The 22,003-nt window shown below is 32.3% G+C and overlaps 2 protein-coding genes across 7 annotated transcripts; both read left to right on the forward strand.

Annotated features, from left to right (window-relative positions):
• Positions 1-1,380: 1,380 nt before the first annotated feature.
• Positions 1,381-13,141, forward strand: LOC119635665 (epidermal growth factor receptor substrate 15-like 1). Of its 3 annotated transcripts, none has more exons than XM_038030588.1 (13): positions 1,381-1,609; positions 1,740-1,752; positions 1,986-2,206; positions 2,334-3,082; positions 3,373-3,544; positions 3,604-3,753; positions 3,850-3,939; positions 4,938-5,135; positions 5,897-6,334; positions 6,402-6,617; positions 6,696-6,788; positions 11,475-11,964; positions 12,035-13,141. In XM_038030588.1, exons 1-13 carry the CDS (start codon positions 1,544-1,546, stop codon positions 13,093-13,095), a joined length of 3,957 nt encoding a protein of 1,318 aa, XP_037886516.1. In that variant the 5' UTR covers positions 1,381-1,543; the 3' UTR covers positions 13,096-13,141. The 3 variants fall into 3 exon arrangements, with proteins under 3 accessions (XP_037886516.1, XP_037886515.1, XP_037886517.1); XM_038030587.1 differs by having other exon boundaries at positions 1,382-1,609; positions 12,032-13,140; XM_038030589.1 differs by lacking the exons at positions 11,475-11,964; positions 12,035-13,141 and adding an exon at positions 7,320-9,579 and having other exon boundaries at positions 1,391-1,609.
• A 3,507-nt stretch (positions 13,142-16,648) lies between these two features.
• LOC119635964 (glutathione S-transferase 1) lies at positions 16,649-20,690 on the forward strand. Of its 4 annotated transcripts, none has more exons than XM_038031014.1 (3): positions 16,649-16,715; positions 19,878-19,985; positions 20,071-20,690. In XM_038031014.1, the coding sequence occupies exons 2-3, from the start codon at positions 19,891-19,893 to the stop codon at positions 20,645-20,647; spliced, it is 672 nt and encodes a 223-aa protein (XP_037886942.1). In that variant the 5' UTR covers positions 16,649-16,715; positions 19,878-19,890; the 3' UTR covers positions 20,648-20,690. The 4 variants fall into 4 exon arrangements, with proteins under 4 accessions (XP_037886942.1, XP_037886944.1, XP_037886943.1 ...); XM_038031016.1 differs by having other exon boundaries at positions 16,658-16,829; XM_038031015.1 differs by having other exon boundaries at positions 16,658-16,825.
• The last annotated feature ends 1,313 nt before the right edge of the window (positions 20,691-22,003 follow it).

Genomic DNA, 22,003 nt, shown 5'->3' on the forward strand with positions numbered 1-22,003 from the left:
ATTATTAATTTTTTGAACAGGACCTTTTCCTATTCAAAAGCAATTTAATTAACGCATAAACGTAGAATTTTTACCACACAAAGGCGCAGCCACTCAAACCATTGTAACTCACAAATAGATGGCCTTAGAGCAGTGCTCGTCAATCTAAGTATCATCACCAGCCTGAACAGCAATCATGCAACCATAAATAAGAGTATAGCCTTTGAAATAAATACTTTGTCCATTCCTAGCGAAATGAGAATAGCCTCGTCAACTGCGGATCCATGGGTCATTAGCGCAAAAAATCTTATTGAATCCTAGGAAAATCTGGGCAGTAATCAGAAAGCATTAACAGCTACAATCGATTATAAACGATTTTCAAATTTAGCAAAAAATGTAGCAAAGATTAATATTAGTCTTTCAAAAGTGATCAGTTTTACAATGTTCAAAATTATTAAAAGTAATATTAAATGTAAAATTTGGCTGTATGTAGATAAGACATAATAAAAAAGAACTTATAAACAAAAGGTGATCACATAGGTGAAGAAGATTATCATAATAAACCATTTTCTTATGACAACGTCGAAGCAAAAATTAATTTTTTTTTCCGTATGAAGACATTGCAATTAATTTCAATTTAACTTGTGGCAAACTCTTCTCGTGACATGAAATTAGCTATCCTTGCGCCTAGGACATCTTGCAAACAGATAGAGTTTCATATCAATCCCCCTTTACGAGTTTTGTATATTAAAAACTCAAGTTCTTTCTCATGATTGGCGATCGCTGTTTCTAATAAAATTTTCCAGAACTATTATAAATCTTTCTTTTTGTAAGAAGTAAATGTAGGAATTAAGAAGTTTGCAGTCATAAAATACACTTTGTTCATTGATGTTTGATGTGAGCTATTCTGAGAAATGATAACCAAAAAAAATAATCTCAAAAAACCTATTAAAAGAGTTCTTTCTCTCTGGTTACTACTTTGCGTAAAAATTGAAAGGTTTCTCAAGTTCTCGGAATTGGTTAAAAGAAATATTCGGACATTTTGGATGCAAACCGGCAAGACATTTCACATTTGTAGCATTTGTACAATTTTGTAAAATCTTATTTATTGAGTCTGGCAGTGTCATTTTTTTAATAAACAGCTACTACCAATTTTTACATCGCGCTTAGTCCTACTAATGAATGAATTCGTTTCATTCGTGAATTAGTGAAAATTTCTTGAAATTAACTATATTTATGTGAAAAATAAGAAAATTGCATATAGATCTCTTAAAAATCTAATATGAATATTGTTTAAAAAAAAAGTTCACGGTATTAAATTTTTAATTGAAAATTTAACAGGGGTGTCGTCTGAAAAACATATATTTGCTTAAATTCACCACTTAATACATCTGCTGGTGGAAAATCGATTTAACTGTCAGAAATTTTTTTCCTACGTCTGTTTATCGATTTTGTGATAACGCATAAACTCAAGTCTTTTCAAAACGAAAACTGGGATTGAATGTATTGTTAGCCTTTTTGCGGTTCGAAATAGAGGCGGGCGAGTGTGCGATAAGGAAAAATAATGAATTTGGATTTTGCAAAATTGTGTGGCAAACACAGTGCCATTTATGAAGCCTACTATAAGCAGGTATAAAACTGCGGAATGTGAAACATCTCATGAATGGGATTCCATTGATTTTTCAACCATACAATATTATGTACACGAATATGAGTAACGCAAATAACATTTTGCATTCTATATACATTGTTACTTGCAGATGGACCCTAAAGGTGATAAATATTCCAAATAGAAATTAAATTATTACAATGTGGATTCAGATATAGTTGATAAATATGGACTGAGTGGCTGGAGGCCAGTTCATCATCTCGAATTCTCTGGTCGTACAACAAACTTTTCTGGTTGTGTTGACATATTTTTTCTTTTGTTTATAACAGACTTTTTTACACAATTTTTAATGAAATTTTCAAAGTTGCTTTTTTTTTCTTATAAAATGCCAAAAAAGGTGTGGGAATAGAGGCTATGGCTGCGGCAAAATTTCTTAAAAAGTCTGGTCTTAGTGATGTGGTCTTAAGTCGTGTATGGGATTTATCTGATCCAAATGGCAAGGGATTCTTAGATAAGCCTGGATTTTTTATTGCATTAAAGTTGGTTTCTTTGGCTCAGGCGGGTCATGTATACAATATGAATAATATTTATATGGATACAGAGAAACCACCAAAAGTGGTAAGTTCAGCGACCTTGCAAATTAAGTTATGATTACATAATCAATTTTTATGTTTGTTTTAAAATTCGGTACATGGTCACGTCATTTAAATACTAATTATTAATAAATATGAACTATTCTTCTTAGGGTGATTTGCCAAAAATTGTTCCACCACGCATTCAAACAGCGCAAGTGGCTAGCACAGGAGACTGGTCTATTAGTGTTATTGATCGTCTGAAATATGAGCAACTCTTTGAATCGCTAAAGCCGGTCGCTGGTATGCTGGCTGGAAACAAAGTGAAAGGTGTATTAATGGACTCTAAATTACCAATGGAAACTTTGGGCAAAATATGGGACTTGGCCGATCAAGACAAAGACGGAAATTTGGATAAACACGAATTTATCGTGGCCATGCATTTAGTATATCAAACTTTGGAGAAACGTACGGTGCCTGATGTGTTGCCCCCGGAACTACGTAAAACTGTGGGCAGCGGTCCACCACCTAAACCTGCACCACCAACAGTATCTGCAATGCCCAGAGCTCCGTCTGCCGAGGGATTTGGTGATGGTGGCTTTGTGGCTAATTTTCCCAAAGATATTGCCCCACCACCGGCTATGCCTCTACCAATAACAATACCACCAATGACACGTGTTCCCCCGGTAGGCGGACCGGCTACCGTTGCTCCTTTGATTTCCACAGATCCTTTAATACCTATCGGTGCACCTCCATCGGTTACCGCCAACGCCGACTGGGTGGTTACTCCAACTGACTTGAAACGTTTCGAAATTATGTTCCGTGATTCAGATCGGGATAAAGACGGATTAGTTTCTGGTCTTGAAGTAAAGAATATTTTTTTACAATCAGGTGTTCCCCAGAAAATGCTGGCGCATATTTGGTAAGTATTTATATCAGGGGTTGTATCGCGTCTGTGCATAAGTGAGTAGCAAAATGGTAATACGTTTGCAGTATTTTCATGAATGCCGAGATATGTGTCGAAATTCTAAATATTTTTAATATTTTTGTCTTTTATTGCCAAAAAACAAAAATAATCCCTAAAGCGAAACTGTTTTAGAAAATCTCGGTGCCGACGCTCTACTAAATGATTAAATGACAATTTCGCTATAAATTAATGCACAAGCGCCAAAAAAAAAAATATATTGATTTTAATTATAACTTTCTGCGAAGGGCACTTTGTGACACCAATCAGTCGGGTAAATTAACTTTAGAGCAATTTGCTTTGGCTATGTGGTTAGTGGAGCGTAAACAGAAAGGTATAGATCCACCACAAGTGTTGACAGCCAATATGGTGCCACCGTCCATGCGTGCTATAGTAGCTGGTGTTGATTTGCAGCCTCAGGTACTATTTAAATAACACAAAGCTTTTGAAAATAAATCATTTCGTTTGCTTCCATTTAGGAGCCTAAACCTACGTATACTAACCCCGAATTGGAGATGATATCCAAAGAAATTGAAGAGCTTGCTAAAGAACGACGGGCTTTAGAAACTGAAATAGCGCAAAAAGAAGCTGATATACGCATCAAATCGGGAGAAGTACGAAGTTTACAAGTAAATACTCCTTATTCTCTTCTTTCTCTTTTTTAATTTTCTAATTTTCTTTTAAATTTTCTTTATTTCTGTTCATCGAAAACCATTTGATTTAAGAGCGAATTGGATACTTTATCAGCTACGTTAAAACAACTGGAGCATCAGCGTGGCGAAGCTCAAAAACGTCTGGATGATCTTAAAACTCAGGTACCATACGCAAAGTTGTATTTTATTTTCATATGTTTGAGAATAGTAATCGCCAATATACTGAATAGTTAGTTGGTTTTATTCTTTAATTGGAATTATAAAACATATTTTAATTATTTCCTATTTTCAATATATTTTTATTTTATCATGATTCAAATTGTATTGCTGTTCCTTATAATTGGCCATATCATGCAATATACATACAAAAATTGATAACATACTCAAATCCACTCAAAATGAAATTAAATTAAAATTCCAAACAACCATATCTGCCAGAGCTTTGATAATCAGGTGTTATTAGCACATTTTACTTTTGAAATTTCCAAAATAAGATATCAGGTTGGTTTTCTATTCCTTCCTCTTTTTCTTTCTTTTCTTATCATTGTACTTTCTTGTATATCTCTTCTGTTAGCTTATTTTTTATTCTCTCAATTTTTCCTATGTTTTCTATTGCTTTATTTAAAAAACACATAAACACACTATAGCGGGCCACGGCCTCCTATTAAATACCTCACAACACCCTACATTTACTCATATGATGACTTAAAATGTGATATTGTATGGGAAATGGTCGCAAAAGTAGTCCGATCCCAATTATTTGCAGTAGCGTTCGTCCTTGGGCCAGAACGCATCGGTGTAATAAACTTCGTCGAATTATCTCAAAATTGCAACCAGGTGGTTGAACACAAAAAACAAGATGGACAGACAGACGCGCGGACAAGGTTAAGCTTAGCAAGTGTTAATGAATCGATCGGCGTAATAAAACTTGTGTCTATTTTAAGTCCTTCTGAGCACTGCATAAAGTTAATATACGCTTGTACCACGAGTGATGTGAGGTTAAAAAAAAGACATCCATCGGTTTTTAATATTTCCTTTTTGTAAGTTGCTTTTTTATTTAATCTTTAATTAGCACTCTTAAAAATAATAAATTAAGTCACATAACTTTATATGTTTGTAATATATCTTATGAAATCTTGATGTTCTATCACTTCTTTTAGGTCAATAAAATACGTGACCAATGTCAAAAACAAGAAGAAACAATTAATGAGCAAGAGGGTGAATTAAACACTAAACGCTCCGAATTGCAAAAACTTAAGGATGAAGAGAACTCTTTGCAAAAAGAGTATGACGATAATAATCGCGAACTGCAAAAACTTACCAATCACTTGCAAAATACTCAACTGCAGATAAGTTCAGTAAGTGATATTAATCGAAATGCACATTCTGCATGTCACCCTAACCATGATGTTGATAAAAATCTTAATTCCAAAAGCTCGCTTTATAATTTACTTTTACGGTAGATCAGCATAAATTCTGGGTGAATTTAATAATATCTACCTACCCCGTCCTATATCTGTCGTTTTTTTTTTTTGCCTGTTTTCTGTCGTTCGAACGTTGATAATCTCAAATATTCAAAAGGATCTCAAAACATTTAACTTCAAATTTATATCGTTCTGAAATTTATTAAGGACCTCAAAAAAGTAAGATCGATCCTTATGCGAGCATGTTCTGTGATAACAAAATACAAGAAGTGCGCAAAAATTTTCCTTAGAGCAAACACACTTTCTTTAATTGATTTTTTTCGTATTCAGTTAAAAAAGCCGACTATCACTTTCTTCCTGTCTTCATTGTTTTTTCAATTTCTTTTTTAAGACTGTTTTGTAGGGATTCAATTGAGATGATTGCGTAGGTAACGAAGACCTTTAGTTTGATTCATTTTTATTAAGAAATCTATATAACATTGTCCTGTCCTAACAATATGCAAACAAAAAGGAATGTAACGACTTTGGACAGATGAATTAAAGTGTCTTGAAACAGTATTTTTCAACACATGGCATTAGCGAATTATATGCGAATCTTCTATTAATTATCAGGCAGTGTGCATTATAAATATCTGTATATATATACGTATATATATATGGAGTTTCCATTGAAATTAACTTTATTTGTATTTTAGATACGTTCTATGGTTACTCAGCTACTGGAAACCCAACGGCAAATGACTGATGCCTTGCTTATGTGTAAAGCGGCAATTGATGCTGAGAATGCTGAACTTGTCTCCGAATATCAATTGAAAATTGAACCCGATTTTGATGATGCCCGCAAAACTTTAGAAAAGGAAGTTGAAGAAATCAAACCCGATCCATTTAATGAGAATGAGAGCGCAGATAAAAAGAATGGGATTACATCGAACGGTTTCGATAATGATCCATTTGCGGGTAACATTACAAATAATACGGGAGTACGTGGTGGTTTCGATGAGAGTTTCAACACGACCACTGGATTTAGTAGTGGATTTGATGCGTTTGGTTCGGCAGGTGGATTCGGCCAAGAGCAAAAAGATCCTTTCGGCGGTGATGCCTTCTCTAGTAAAACAAATTCTGTCACGACAGAGGTAAGACGTCATATAACGAGCATATATTTCAGCAGTGATGTAGCATGTTTTTTGAATTAAATTTTAGCCCGGCAAAGATAGCTTTGGTAGTGATCCATTTGCAGCTTTGCACGCTCCGACTGGCCAAGGTCAGGTGCTTAGTCCAAATACACAAACTACGCAAAGCACTGTTACCACAAGTAAATCGGGACCACCACCGAGGCCAGAATCGCCTAGTCCAGCATTACCACCTAAAAAATCCAAGGTGCCTCCACCACGACCAGCTCCACCAAGGCCTTTACAGGTTTTTCTTTTCAAGTGAATTTTTAATTTTCAAATAAAAATGTAAAGTTTTCTTTATTTTCACGCTGCATTTTGTTAGGCTCCTGCTCGTCCCGCTCAGCCAACCGCAGACGCTTTTGGTTCCAGCGGAGGTACAGGAGGCTTTGCTGATTTTGCCGATTTTGACAATAAGGTTTGTAATGTCGCTATACCTTGGAATTGGTGGTAAGGCATGCACATCGATTCAAATTACTGTTCATTTTGTTTTTATTTAGTACGATAACAACAATTTTAATATTTTTATATTACTATAGCTCTAGTAGCAGCTGTTTTTATTTCAAGTATTAATTTTTTCTTTTTTTTCATTTTTGTACTAACAAATAAAAATGTTGAAGAAATCCAAAAAATATTTACTTTTTGCGTTAAGCTTCTTTTAAAGCTTTTCATTATGAGTGATATCATATAAATACAAACGCACATATATTATATATTCGACTACCGATTTATCATCACTAGCCATCAGTTCATTAATTAACTTTGCTTAACCTCTCCCTTTGAGTCATGCGTGAGTCCAAAATATTTGTCTTATCGTTTTGTTATTGTTGTTTGCCTGCGGTTTTATAGCCTACTCTACTATACAAACTTTTTAACAAAAAAAAACAAAAAAAAAAAACAAAAACAAACTAACTGTAAGCTTTCATTTTCTCTAAAATTCTATTTTCAGTGAACAGCATAAATTTAAAGAGAACAGATCACTCATAAACATTTATATAAAATTAATTAAACTTTGCAATTGATGCGAAAAGGGAAAAAGAACAAAATATCAAAAATTCTTCTAATAAATTGCGTACATTAACCCATTAGTCCATTAAATTTCCTAAAGTAATAATAATAATAGTAACATTAACAATTATGAATGTTTTCTCTTGATCTCTCGTTAGTCTTTAACAATGAATAGACACCACAGTCATCATAACATATAATTAAAAAAAAAAAAGAAAGAAAAAAACACTAAAAAAACTAAAAAAACTTAAAAAAAATTGGCATAAATTTATGCAAACACAGGCTCATGGAGATGTTTCTTTAAGTTGTTTCAAATTTTATTGAATTATTATTTATTAACCTAACCATGCATTATACGCTTAGAATAACAAATATTTAGCTAACACATTAACATTTTTATAAATATATCTACTGATGTGCTAATGCGTTCTCTAGTGTATTAATAAATACAGTAAAAACCTGAAAAAAAGTTCATATTAAAATATATTTAAAGACAAAATCATATTCGTTTCTCCTCATCTATCCTTGAGTACCTTTTAACTTGAATTAACTAAAGAAAAATTCGAAAGTGTTCTCTCCTGTTAAATATATAAATGTTGAGAAATTCTAAATACATACATATTTGATTTAATAATTTCAACATAAGAAAAAAAACCACAACAACAAAGAAAACATTATTCGCCTTAGGGCGAACGAATCGTAATCGTTTTCATACCCGCTGTCTCAGATAAATTTATTGAAAGTGGTTCAATACACTAACAAATATGCTGATGGGTTTGACGGGGTTTGATGCGAATAATGATATCATGCCCGAGAGGTTTACTTGTCGCGTACCTGCGCAAATCTCGAACAATATGGCATGAAATGTGGGCGTGTCGACATCTCGCAAAAGTTCAATAGGGTTTGAAAGTTTTTCTTTCTTTTTTTTTGATGCACTTGGTAAGGAATCGTGCCGCGCTCACTATTAAAAAAAGTTTATAGAAATGGTTCAATATTTTATAATGTGTTCATGACACACAAAAGACACACGCCTGATTATCTGTTCAATAGAAATGTATGTAATTAAGTAAGTGGGCTCATTCAGACAGATCCGAATGGAAATCACATGTCGTGTAAAGATTTTTGAGTGCTCAGGTTTACTGCCTACGGCTGTTGAAAGATTAAGATTCGCCGATCAATATCTTTTTTTATTTTTACAATTTATTATAGAATGGATTATGGTAATTTTTTTAACATTCAGACTTTATGATGTTAACGCGTTTGATATGCGGACACCAAGGGCCAAGGCTTTCTGTTATAGCCGAGCAAAAGACATATAGACACACAAGACCGTATACTAATGGCGTTAAAGGCAACTAAAGCAAAGATAAATGAAATATCATTCCATCCTATAGTAGTAGTGGGTATGAAAATCTTGTATATTAATCAAGTATAGGTACATGAACGTGTCAGATACTGATAATATTAACGAATTAATCAAGAGAATATCTAATCAAAAGACTCGAAATGCGATAAAAATTAAATCAATGTTAAACTTTTATAGTTAAAATATGTGTTTTTAATTTTTTTTTTTTTTTTTTTAATCAAAATGTGTTCGTTGCTTACACACCCTAAAAAACTTGCCTTGATTGGCCACTTGAAAAAATGCTAGAACGAAACGGAAAGTTACGCTTGCCTTTGAACGACTTTCGAGTACTCTCCACCTGAACATTCTAAATAAGAACGATCGCATGATTTTCAATAGAGAGTAAAGAGTGGGAAAGAATTTTTTTTATATTCACCAGTTACTTGTATTGAAGTTAAGAAATTTTTCAATCAACTATGCTTCTATGCTATGACTTCAATTGACGGCAGTGAGAGGCAAAATTTAAAATTGAATATGTTTTTCGAGGCCATATTTTGAGATCCTAATCTGTCTAATGTAGACAGACATGGGTTTCGATTATGTTACCGATGCTGATTAAAAATATTTACCAATATTTTTTCTACATCTTTTAATTATATCATGTACGCGTGCAGATATCGTACTATTCTGCTTTTCTTTTTTTCAAGTTTTGAGTTATTTTTGTTGCAAATTTACGCAGAGTTTTTTATATAATAGAAACTGAGCAATAGGAAGTCCATATATTTGATAGCCCATTAAAGTTTTATATGCTTCGTCATGTTGCACACATAGGATAAATTCCTTAAGTAACTTGTCATGTATATAAAACCAGTGGAAAAACTAAAGTGGGCCATAGCCCATCATCAGATATCCTACAGTAACCTGCAGTTATTCATATAATGACTTTTCAAAATAAAATGTTAAATGTGATGTAATCGAGAACCGGTTGTTCGAACCAAACTATTTCTTATAGGTTTCGTCCTTGGACGGAATTTCTGTTGGTGGACGAAATTCCATTAAAATATCTCATTGCGATCTGTGGGTTGAATACAAGAAAACCAGAAAGACAGACGTACAGATACGTTTAGATTGGTGTAGAAAATGGTTCAGAATTGGTCGATATAATGAAAAAAGTGTCCATCCCAAGTCCTGAGTGCTGTATACATCCGCATAAACTTAATATACTCCTATGCCACAACTGCTGCAGGGTATAAAAAAATGAAGATGGTTGAAAAATGTATTTATCTAGTTTTGGTTTCCCGCTTAAATTTATTGAGATTGTATTAATCCCTGCCTTATACTTAACTAATTGCGAAATTTGATGTTTAAGTGCAAACGCCGATTCCCGATATACATATATATATATACGTATATATAAATATGCATCCATTTTCTAAAGAACTATTCAACAATTGTAGATCAGTTTCCACTTGCAGACTGAGATTTTTGATATAGCACTGCAAAGAGAGGGCGGCTTGAGCCTTATCTGAAGGCAGTTGTTTTACTAGCTAAGGTCGGTCAAGCGTTGATCTTCATTTATTTCCAACCTAAGTATTGATAACATTCCCGAACTGAAGTTCTCACAAATTTCACAATCATCTTTATGGCGTTAAATGATTCCTTAAATGTTCAAGCATGATAACCAAAGGGGCTCTGCTCGTCTTCTTTTGTGACCTATAGGAGATGGTGTCAAGAAATACAATTGTTTTTTTTTTTTTGCAGTTTTATTATCCACTAGCTACTGTGCCGCCATTTTGTTTATTAAATTTTTTTCAATGCTTCTTCAATAAATATACAAAAATCGATTAAAAACTAGTTCCAATTCATTTATCGCTCCTTAGTAAATAAATACGTGAGAATTTCCCATAACTCCCTCCTTTCACAAGTAAGCATTACCTCTTAATGTGAATGTGAGATATAGGCCGATTCGAATTAGAACGAAGCACAAACGTCGACTTTGTTATTTACAAAATTCAAATATTTTGTTGAATCTCTCTGAAGCATTATTTGTGCTTATGGAATGAAAAAAGCTAATCTCCAGTTCAATGGTGGATATAAGAATATACTCACTCTTTCAATTATTGTATTGTACACTCTTCTATAGCTGTTACTGTATGTTTAATAGCTACATATATTTACAATTGCGTTTACCTTATGCCTAGTTAAATATATTAACATAAATAAATTTACGCACATAATTCTCATGAATATGTATAAAAACAAAAATTATATCTCGAATAAAATTATAAATAATTTCAAAGCAATCGAATATCAATCAATCGTTCATAACTTTTACTCGGGTTTTGTTTTGTCAAGCTAACGAGAAAGGAAAGGCGAAAGAGAGGGGCCTACATTCCACAGCTATAGGTATATTATCACATAAAGTACAGCTATCGTAAATCCTTCTAATCTGCTAGGCGGTAAAAAAATGTTCTCATTTATTTCAAATTTTCAGTTTGCGAAGATTAGTTAGTTAATTTCAGATTTTTCAATGTTTCTTTAAATTGGAATCAGAAAAAGCGCATTTTTTTTTAAATTGTATCAATGAAATTTAATTTATTTATTCATTTATTTTTTTTTTGCATTTTTTAAAAATTAATTTTTTTATTTTTTTTTGTTTTCATTTTCTTTTTCTCGTGTCTTTATTTTTATTGTTCTCCTTTTTCATTTGAAATATTGCACCAAACAAAAACCCGCCATCACTCTCAACAGGCACCTACACTACCTCCCATTACATTGGCTAAAACTTCAATAGCGACTATACCTACAATGTCTTTGTTCGATAAACTCACAAAAACACAAGCCACTACAACAGCAACAACAACAACAACAACAACAATTTCAACAAGTGACTTTACCACATCGCTACAACAAAATTCAAATGCATCCAATAGCGATGTGTCTAACAGCAATGTGATTAATAAAAAATCTGCAACAATGACAACAACAAAAACAATAATAGCAACAAATGCAGTAATGGCAACCGTCGCCACCGTCCATCCGATTGCTGACAATAATAATAAATCGAATGCGATGAAGGCGATGCCATCGTTAATAAGCGGCCCTACAGATTTTAAAGATGATCCTTTCAAAGATTACCGTTACGAAGATCCATTCAATATAAAAGATCCCTTCGATGATGACGAAGATGAATTTTCAACTGATCCTGATAAAGTATTTAAAGATGATTTAAGTTCGGAAGGTACATAAGAAATATGAAAAACGAAGAATTTTTTTTGTAAACCTAATATTTTCTCTTTTATATCTAGAAGATGAGAAAAAGCAAACTAATAATAATAATACCACTCAGGATTCCATGCAAATGAATGCCGATTCATCCAGTACTTCGCAACATACCTTTCGCTCAGCAAATTCACATCCCTCAGCCGGCAGTAACGAATTGATTGACCAGTTTGATGCTTTCAATATGAATCCAAGTCCTGTACCATCTTACGATTCCATAAGATCGAAAAGTGTTATTGCTCTACCCATTGCAACAACGGCGACGACAACAGCAACAGCAACAGCAACAAGAACACGAATCACATCGGGAACTAATAGCGTTTTCGATAATTTTGCTGATTTCGAGGGCTTTTCCATTAAATCCACTTCCGCTATGGACCCATCCACGACTATTAAAAATCGTTGGACAGATAATCAAACATCGGACTCTTTCTTTGATGCCTTCAACGATAATTTTGATACGAAATCTCTGCAAAGCTTAGACGCGAACAGCAATCAGAAGAAAAATTCCACAAAATCTTTAAACGAATTCGACGATGCTTTCGGTCTTATGGGAGAAATGAGTAGCGGCAAAATTCAGATCACAAACTTTGATGCTTTTGGCGATAATTTCAATAAGAAATCTCAACAAGTTGCTCCTGCGCTATTCGATGCTTTCAATGATAACAATTTTGAAGATGATTTCTTTACGACCTCGAAAGACATCTCCAAAGCGGCTATAAAAGATAAAAATTTGAATTTTACGCTTAATAATAAAATCAATTCGGCCTTTTCGATTAAAAATGATGATAAATTTGCGAAATTCGATGATTTCGAACTGTGTAATAATGATAGTGATATGGCTTCAGCTGACACTCCAACCCCAACCAATTTGAATAATTCCCAGAAATGTTCGACATCGAAAATGTTTGATAATTTAATAAAAGTACAAAATCGAACAATGTTAACAAAAATATCAAATCTTGATAAGATAAATGCGGAGGCGAACGGTGCTAAATTATCGGAAAAGTTCGCTGACGATTATTCCAAACCTGAGACATTCGATGATGATATACAAGAGGCAATTAAACGTAGTATGTTGGATCAGTAAACTCAAGAATAAATACCTTTTTTTTTATAATTCTAAACTTAAGTCACTGAATATTTGTTTATTTATTATTATTAACTGAAACATATTTCAAATGCAAAGAAAAAATTATTTGTTTTCAACTTTTAAAAAATACCAATTTTTTTGTTTCCTTTCGTTCGCTTTTTCGTTATTATTGTTTTCTTTGTTTTTTTTTTTTCTTTTCTTTTATTTAACGCTTCCTTTCAAATTGTTTTAGTATTTATTGAATTCTTTTTTTTTTTTTTTGCTTTTTTCGTTCATATATACATAAATAATATAAAATGTTTATAATAAATCTATATATATTAATGTATATATATACAGTTGGTACACGAATATATATTATATTATTATTTAGATTTTATTGAAGAATTGTTTTTTTTTTTTTTCGTTTTTAGAAATTTTTAGTTACTGAACAAACAGAATTGAAAAAGTCGAAGCTTATTATTATTATTATTATTCTTTTTTTTTTTTATTATTGTTCTGTTGAAAATGTATTATTTTACTTATACGCTAAAATAAACAAAACAAATAAATAAATAAATAAATCAATCAGTCAATTGTGTTGAGTGCGTGTTCACGTACACATTACTTTATAAATATATAAATTATTATTAATAAAATAAGTATGATTAACCTATGCTATGATTTGATAATGAAATGCGATTGAAGTTAAAAGCCTTTACGATTTACTCAACAACGTTCCAAGTGATGTTCTTTTAAACAGAGGTGGGCAAGTAAGAATTTTACTTTTATTGTTTTAATACGATTCCGTAAAACGAGATATTTTTATATTCAATTTTCGATTATTTTTCAGTTCATTTTACAGTCAGAACATGAAAAAAAAAAAAAAAAAAATAGGTTGAATAGATGTTCCTTTCTCGTCGACCTAATTACTCTTTAATTTGTATTGATTTTTCTTAAACTCATCACGTAAGTCTAGAGTAGATGAGGCAGAGTTGGATTATTTCATGGACGCATTTATTCGACCGTATCGTTTCTAATTGTTTTAATTTAAAATTTTCTTCCTCTGCTTTAGTCAACAGCATTATATTAAACCGACAGCCGTTGGTTACTGGTGATCGATCATCTATTTTACTTTTTTGCTCTATGCCACATTTTTTGTTTTAAATTTGCTCAGTCCTAAAGAAGTCAGGAAAGGGATAGAGATAGCGGGGTGAGTGCAGTGCAGTGTTATGCCTTTGTCGACTGCATCCTCATTATAACTATGACTAAGGCAAACTCTATCGCGCTTGAAGCCGTGAAGACTGACTTGTAGTAAAGAGAGTGCATTGAGTTTGCGCACAAGCTTGCAACACCCATAAGAACTTGAGACAGAGCCAGTTTTTATTATATATCGATAGATTCAAAGTTACCTTCTGAGTGGATATAAGCTTGTCTGTCTGTTCCTTCATTCGTCCGTCCTGTTTGTGTGTGTGTGTTCAACCTATATGTCGCAATTTTTGAGATCTTTTGATGAAATTTGGTACGTCGACATGCATTAACGTAGACCTACGTTATCACTCATTCTATACTTCTTTTCCTTTATAGATAATCTAACAAAAGGGAAAAATTCATCTTATGCTCTGTACATATAACCTTCTTTTCATGCTGTACAATTCAACTAAATTTTGTTTCCTTGTAATCGTTTTTTTCGTATTGAGCACTTGTTAGCTAATGTCTTATGCATAAATAAATAATGCATATCAATAAAAAAAAAAGAAAATAAATTAACAGGTGTTACTAACCTTCAAGGCTTCGGAAGCGTTTTAAACAAACTTTTCTCTAAGAGATCGTGAATTTTAAAAAAAAAATTCATTAAAAATTAAGAATGTTTTAATTGAACGCGTATAAAGCACTTTTCACGCCCGGTTCCTTAAAGTTTAAGGCTACGCTCTAATCTGCACTTTGAGCTATCGTTAAATAAAGCTGTGTCGGCACTAGGCTTTATTAAATGGTGGCCCAAAAACCTCGGTGGCATTTACGTTACAAAAAGGCTATACATCACCTTAGTCACACTAACAAGGAATGCACGGTAGAAAAAACCAAAAAAGACTGAAAAAATACAAACCCAAGAGCTTTTATTGCCTTCCACATAACAAACTATAGACTAACATCCAAAGGGAATATGGCTTTTTGTAATATGCTACGGCTCAAATACCCTAAGCACGATAAACCGACACGCAACTAAATGGTTGTTTATAAATTGAGAATAAGCCGACACGCAACTAAATGGACGATTATCGAGCAATTTTGGAATGTTGGACGGAAAGAATATTTTCTTGGGATGTTTGAAAGCATAAAAAATAAAACGATATAAGAGCAAGAAAACAGATCCAATATCTATTATTGCTCGCCTTTGCTATATACTGCGGTACAACGTTGGCCTAATTATTGAATATGAGCATTTTCTTGAACGCACTGTTCCACAAAAGTTTGACGACGCTTGACTAAAAAAATATTTGTTCTTTTTTGGCTCACTTTTAAATGAATCAGCATTGGACTGAAAATATTGGGTTTTGTATTAACTTTGCATTTTCTCGAATTATGAACGAAGAAAAGATACCCACCACATACATTTAAGTGCAGTCGTTATAAATACCGACGTGTTCCGATAAGAAGTTAATGGTCATCTGATAATCTTCCAAACAAACTCTCTACACGTTTATCTCTTAGCCGCCAAATGAAAATAGACTGCTTTTGTTAGCCTTACCTTAGTCTTTGATGTTTGTTTCCCTCTTAACTAAGTCAATAAATAATACTTACATGGTTTGATCGGCTTCAGAGTTTCGAAGAGCCAATGCCAAATAATTGCGAGGTGTTCAGACCGTTAAGACCCCTTGGCAAAAATCTAAATGATATCTACAATATCACTGCAATATCGGATTCTTTAAATAAAATGCTTAATAAACGAAAAAAAAATAAATTTAACCTCCAATTTTGGTAACTTTTCATATGGTTCGGGAATTGAACTGCATTTTTTCACGAGCATTTGCTTCTTTGCGACGGTTTAGTGATTCACTCCCAACACGTGTCTGTGTACTTGTCTATTTTTTCTTTCTATTTCCTTCAACCGATGTCTTTTTATTACTTTCTTTACATACATACTTTAAAATACTTATTAATACATTATTTAGCAGAAGATTTATTTCCAAGAGTCAATTGAATTCGATCGTAAATTTTTTGTTTTTTTAAATCAATAATCAATAGATTGAATTGTATTTTCAAAGAGAACTTCGTTTGAGAAAAAGTTCCTATAAAAATACTGTAATTCAAAGCATATGAAGGCCTAGCTATTATTATTATATTATACTTATGCATGCATAAGTCATACATCAAACAATTGAGTTCTTTACACTGCATTAAGAATTCGCTAACTGTGCCATTACTTACACGAAAGATACGTTCGCTTATATACTATATAGCTTTCAATTTTCGCAACAAAATAAAAAAAAAAAATAAAAATAAAAATAATAAAAAAAAACCGCTTATACTAAGTAACTACTACACTGTATTGGGTCGAAAAAGTGAGAAAAAATTAGTTTTGTAGCAACTGCAGTAGTGAGAAGTTATTGCAGCCGGTTGTAAACAGAAACAAAAAGGTGCTAATACGACAAGATTTTTCCAACACATTTACATAAAGTAATTTAAAAGTTCTCTTTATTGAGACGATAATCGCGTATTCATAGAGAGCATTTTGCTAATTAACGGCGTATGTATGTTATCTGCAAGAATTTCGATACAAAAAATTTTTTTTGCTTTTCGCGGGAGAAAATGAAAATTTTATTAAAATTTAGAATAAGTAAAATGAAACAAAAAAAAAAACGCGAAAACACAAAAACAATTTAATAATTAAACACAACTTCAATATAGTGCATGTATAGAAACTTAGCCGCCAGATGTGTAAATAAGCAAGTGTTTCGCATAAATTAATATTTAATGATCGTGATAGGCATACATGCAAAACTAGTCCGATTAAATGCATTGCCGGAGACGGTTGTGATTTGAAAAATTTGGTTCCCCCCTCTCTTCCTTTAATTTTTAAAACAATTTACATAGAACTAAGTTTTTGAAGCGTAAGGCAACGCCGAGCCCCGCACTTGAGCGCTTCATGGCGCTATACAATTTGCTGTACGATAGTCGTCTAATAAGCATAAGATAGATCGGGCATAAGCAAGGATTCTTATCTTTCACTTTCGCTTTTATTAATTTCAAAATTGATTGACATAGAGAATTTTGCCAAATTTTTGTACAAAACATACATATATACCCGCATATAGGTTATTCCGAAAATTGGATAAATTTCGTATACAATCAACTTTGCTTTGCTCGCACAAATCTTAATCAAATTGAAGGCGACAGTTTACGAAAGTATCAATGTTAAGCTGTAAGAGCTATGAAAGAAAAAAAATTGTTATTATTTTCGATCAATTTCGATTTGACACTTCTGAAAAGTCAAAAATGAAAAAAGACGATAAAAAACTATATAAGCGAACGGAAGTGGTTTCTAAGATCTAGATGCGGCCAGTTATCGATTGTTTGCATTGATTGATTGGTCATGGCTTCCGGTCGGCCTACGTCACTAGTGACAGCGATTAAATCAAAGCTATAAACGATGGCGATCGGCATTTTGCGACTACACTTGTCGTTTATAGCTGCATTGATTGAATAGCTTCGATGTTTAAGTTCACCCAATTTTCATTACGGATTGAATTAGAGGCTAAACATATGTATATATATATGCATGTATATATCCGTTTATTATCAATTTAAATAATTTAACTGTGAAGTACACTGAACTGCGCGTTTTCATTACTTACTGTAAACATTTCTAATTATGTTATAATTTTTAACAATTCTTAATACATATACGCAGACATTTGGGATCAATTAATGCTGTCTGTATGACTAAGCTTAATATTTTTTAAACTTTGTTCATGTTCATGCTATAAAGAGCCGATCAATTCCGTTTGAAACCGCTGCATAAATTTTCGTTATTTATTGTTTAGTGAAATATTAATTAATTCATTAATTAATTATTGACATAATTAAGAATTAATAACATTTTTTTTAAAACAATTAATTTAAAAAAAAAATAATTTAAAAAATTATTAATTAATTAATAATTTGATTAATATGATAATTTAAACTAATTATTATTAATTTGTGAATAATGATTATTTATTAAGAATTATTTATACCCTACATCACTTGCCGATATATGTAACAACGGGACGAACTTGAGATAGACCCACCGATTCAGAATCACTTTGTGAGGTTAAGCTTGTCTGCCCGTCTGGCCATTTTGTCTCCTTTCGTTCAACCTACAGGTCACAATTTTTGAAAAGCCTCGATGAAATTTGATAAAAAGACACATTTTGGCTTTAAGCCAAACGCAGGCATCAAAAATATTTCGTATTGGAAGAATAACCGTATTAATCGAAGTGTTATAGAAAATTTTAGGATGAGCCGTGTTTAGATGGGCGTTTTTATTTCACTTTATATTAATTAAGAACTAATTAATTATTCATGAATAAATTAAATTAAGTTTGTTATAAGTTAATTAACAAATTAATTAATTAATTAACAAAAAAAAGAATAATTTATTAATAATGATTAATTTTTATTTGAATTAAAAATTAAACAATTAATATTTGTTAATTAATAAATTAAATTAATTTTTTTAATTATTCACAATAATTCATTCAATTGTATAACACTAATAACTAAATGTTATACATTAAAAAGAAAATTAATTATATCATTTTATATTTTTTTACTAATTAGTATCAGATATGACAACAGATTTGCTATTTTCTTACTTAATAAAGTAATCAATGTAACATTTTAAGTGAATATAAATATGAATTTTCTTTTTAACTTTTTTTTTTCATTTAACTTGCTTTGACCTGCAATTTTGCACAATTTACATACTAAAACAATTAATGCAATGCAATTCCTCAGCGCCATAAAGAGTTGGGTGATTTTTATTTATTTAAATTTGCTTATCTTGGATGTCCAAGCCCAAAACGAATACTATCCCGTATAGGTTCACGTATCTTGTTATCTCGAATGCGAGTACAGGATTGAGCCTTCACGGTAAATATTTTGAAATTGATAGTGGCGAAAAACACGTTTGTAGGAATTAGAAGGCCAGACCGAAGGTGCAGTCACTGATAACAAGAAATAAAAGTAGCCTTAAATAAGTAAAAGGACTACAGAGGATTGCGTCGCACCATAAATTTATTCACAAACCGACTTTTCAAAATAAGGAATTATATGGGAAATGGTCGAAAATGTGATACTATCCCGACTCGTCAACTTATCACATTTTATAAATTTCGATTCTGGTGAACATCTCTCTCATATCATTCATTGCAAGTAAGGCGGCGTAAATCCTTTGCAAATTTTCATATTAATATCCATGACCAGAGAAAAGCGCTATGTTCGGTTTGTTATTTTACTGATAACACTTCACGTTATTCATCAGAGATTTCATAATATGTTAAGATTTTTGTTTTTGGTCCGATATTCCAAAATCCGTCTATCCTTCTTTTGGTCTGTCATCTTAGAATAAAATGAAAATACCGCCCAATGAATGAATGCAAAAAAAAAAAAACAAAAAAAAGAAAATTAGGAATTATATGCTTTAGCGGATCCCATACTATTCGTGATATTGGATTCGAAGTTTTTTTGAGGCGAATAATAAAGCAGCTCTCGTTTATTTACCTTTAATAATTGTTGATTTTGCAAATTCATTTCAGATAATCATAAAAAATGTCGAGACCTGTGCTCTATTATGCAAAACTAAGTCCACCAGCACGAGCTGTGTTGCTTACGGCTAAGGCTATTGATCTTGAGCTTGAACTGAAGTGAGTGCATCCGTTTGTATTGATTTTAAGAGTTTCTTAATTAATTGAAAAACACAATCTTTTTCTCTTCTTCTTATTCGTTTAGACCCATAAATCTTATGAAAGGCGAACATTTAACACCAGAATTCATTAAAATCAATCCTCAGCACACTATACCGACTTTGGTTGATGGCGATGCAGTTGTATATGATTCTCATGCGATTTGCGCCTATTTAGTTGAAAAATATGCTAACGACGATCAACTGTATCCGAAAGATTTGGTGAAGAGAGCATTAGTTGATGCCCGCCTACATTTCGATTCGGGTCATTTATTCGCTCGTTTACGTTTTCTCTATGAACCAATATTGTATTATGGTTCCACCGATTGCTCAATGGATAAAATTGCTTATATACAAAAATGCTACGAGATAATGGAACAATTTCTCAAAAATGAACCATATCTGTGCGGAGACGTTATGACTATTGGTGATTTTTGCTGCTTGGCTACAGTAACATCGGTTAATGAGGTGGCACCCATTGATGAATTCAAATTTCCAAATGTACTGGCATGGTTGACACGAATGGCTGAGTTGCCTTATTACATGGAAACCAACGAAGAGGGAGCCCAAGAATTAAAGAATCTTTTTAAAGAGAAATTGGCCGAAAATCGTGGGGCTAAGTAATTAAATGTTATAAATATTTTTGGTAAAAAACTAGATTGTAGTTAATAAAAAATAATAAGCATATTTCAATAAAATGAATCGATTTTCGATAGAACTTTTAATTGTATTTGAATTTGATTACGTAAAATTTGTTCTGCGCCAAGTCAGGCTGAAATACAAGTAAGGTGAACACTTGTGTATCCATTCTGTTTGTTCAAGTAATGTTCCTCATTTTTGTAATGCTGAAAACAAACAAAAACACTATAGTAGGATCAAAAAAACCGGTCCGATCCCAGGCATTTTCAATAGCGTTCGCCCCTGAGGCAAAACAAATATGTAGGGGTATCAACTTTTATCATAACCTTTCGGATTTTTTTTCCACCAATCTTTCAAGTCTTTATCTCAACCTTGAAATTGGTTTTCCGTAGAAACCATAAAAATGTTAGAAGTTTTTCATGTCATTAGAATGATATAAAAATGTCTAAAAGTTTGGGAAAAGAGGAAGCCAACTCTAACTTTGCCCTTTGCAAACAGTCGAGATTAAGTTGGGATTGGTACGCAAAAAGGCTATAGGCTTAACTGGTTTGTTGCGATAAAAATTGTCTTGACCTATTTTAAGAAAATATAAATGATCCCTGGGTAATGTCAAGTTTAACAATAATTTGAAAATGCAAGAAACAAAACGTATCATTTGAAATTCTCTTCTTCTTCTTTTTGTCAGTGCTGAAAAGGTGAAATATCTCGTAAAAAATTCATGAATTCATATATGAACGAAGAGAAGACTGAAACAAGAAAGCAGCTGCTGGATCTGGGTTACGTAATTCACAGAAAATAACTGACTCTCTCGCTTTTGAAATTAACTAAACTGTGCATAAAAATAATAACACGAAAAATTTCTGTTGAATACGAAATAAGATTAAACGGAAATTATTATTTACCGAGCAGAGTTTCCAAACTCTTAAAAAAAAAATAGATCTTAAACGTCACGTAAAGTCAGGTAAAGCTGTCGTCAACTATTTTCCTACTATGTTTCGCAATCAATATTAAAAATTGCGCATTATTGTCGTACAAACGTCTACTTCTCAAGAGGGTCCTTCTGTATGATCCCGACTTAGGATCGTACATTTTTATATCAAATCACGTATTCTAAACTTATTTCCGTCGGAAAGTATTCTATTGCCATATAATGTCACATGTAAAAGAAATGGCATATGTTTTCCACAGAAAGATTTTTCCCAAATACGCTATTATGCTTAACAATAGCCTGATTCAATTTCTAGGCTAAAGCACACGTGCATTTGTCTGTGTATCATTTTGTATAGTAAAGGACGATTATATTTCAAGTTGCTTTTTTCTTTAAACACGTCAGCACAAACG

The sequence above is a fragment of the Glossina fuscipes genome, unplaced genomic scaffold, assembly GCF_014805625.2.
Source record: "Glossina fuscipes isolate IAEA_lab_2018 unplaced genomic scaffold, Yale_Gfus_2 27, whole genome shotgun sequence".
In the NCBI taxonomy this organism is placed as follows: Eukaryota; Metazoa; Arthropoda; class Insecta; order Diptera; family Glossinidae; genus Glossina; species Glossina fuscipes.

Coding starts and splice junctions, on each gene's coding strand:
- LOC119635665 (XM_038030587.1), top strand. CDS start 1,544: ATGAATTTGGATTTTGCAAAATTGTGTGGCAAACACAGTGCCATTTAT. Junction 2,207..2,333: donor CAGAGAAACCACCAAAAGTG/GTAAGTTCAGCG, acceptor TATTCTTCTTAG/GGTGATTTGCCAAAAATTGT. Junction 3,940..4,937: donor TGGATGATCTTAAAACTCAG/GTACCATACGCA, acceptor CACTTCTTTTAG/GTCAATAAAATACGTGACCA.
- LOC119635964 (XM_038031014.1), top strand. CDS start 19,891: ATGTCGAGACCTGTGCTCTATTATGCAAAACTAAGTCCACCAGCACGA. Junction 19,986..20,070: donor GATCTTGAGCTTGAACTGAA/GTGAGTGCATCC, acceptor TTATTCGTTTAG/ACCCATAAATCTTATGAAAG.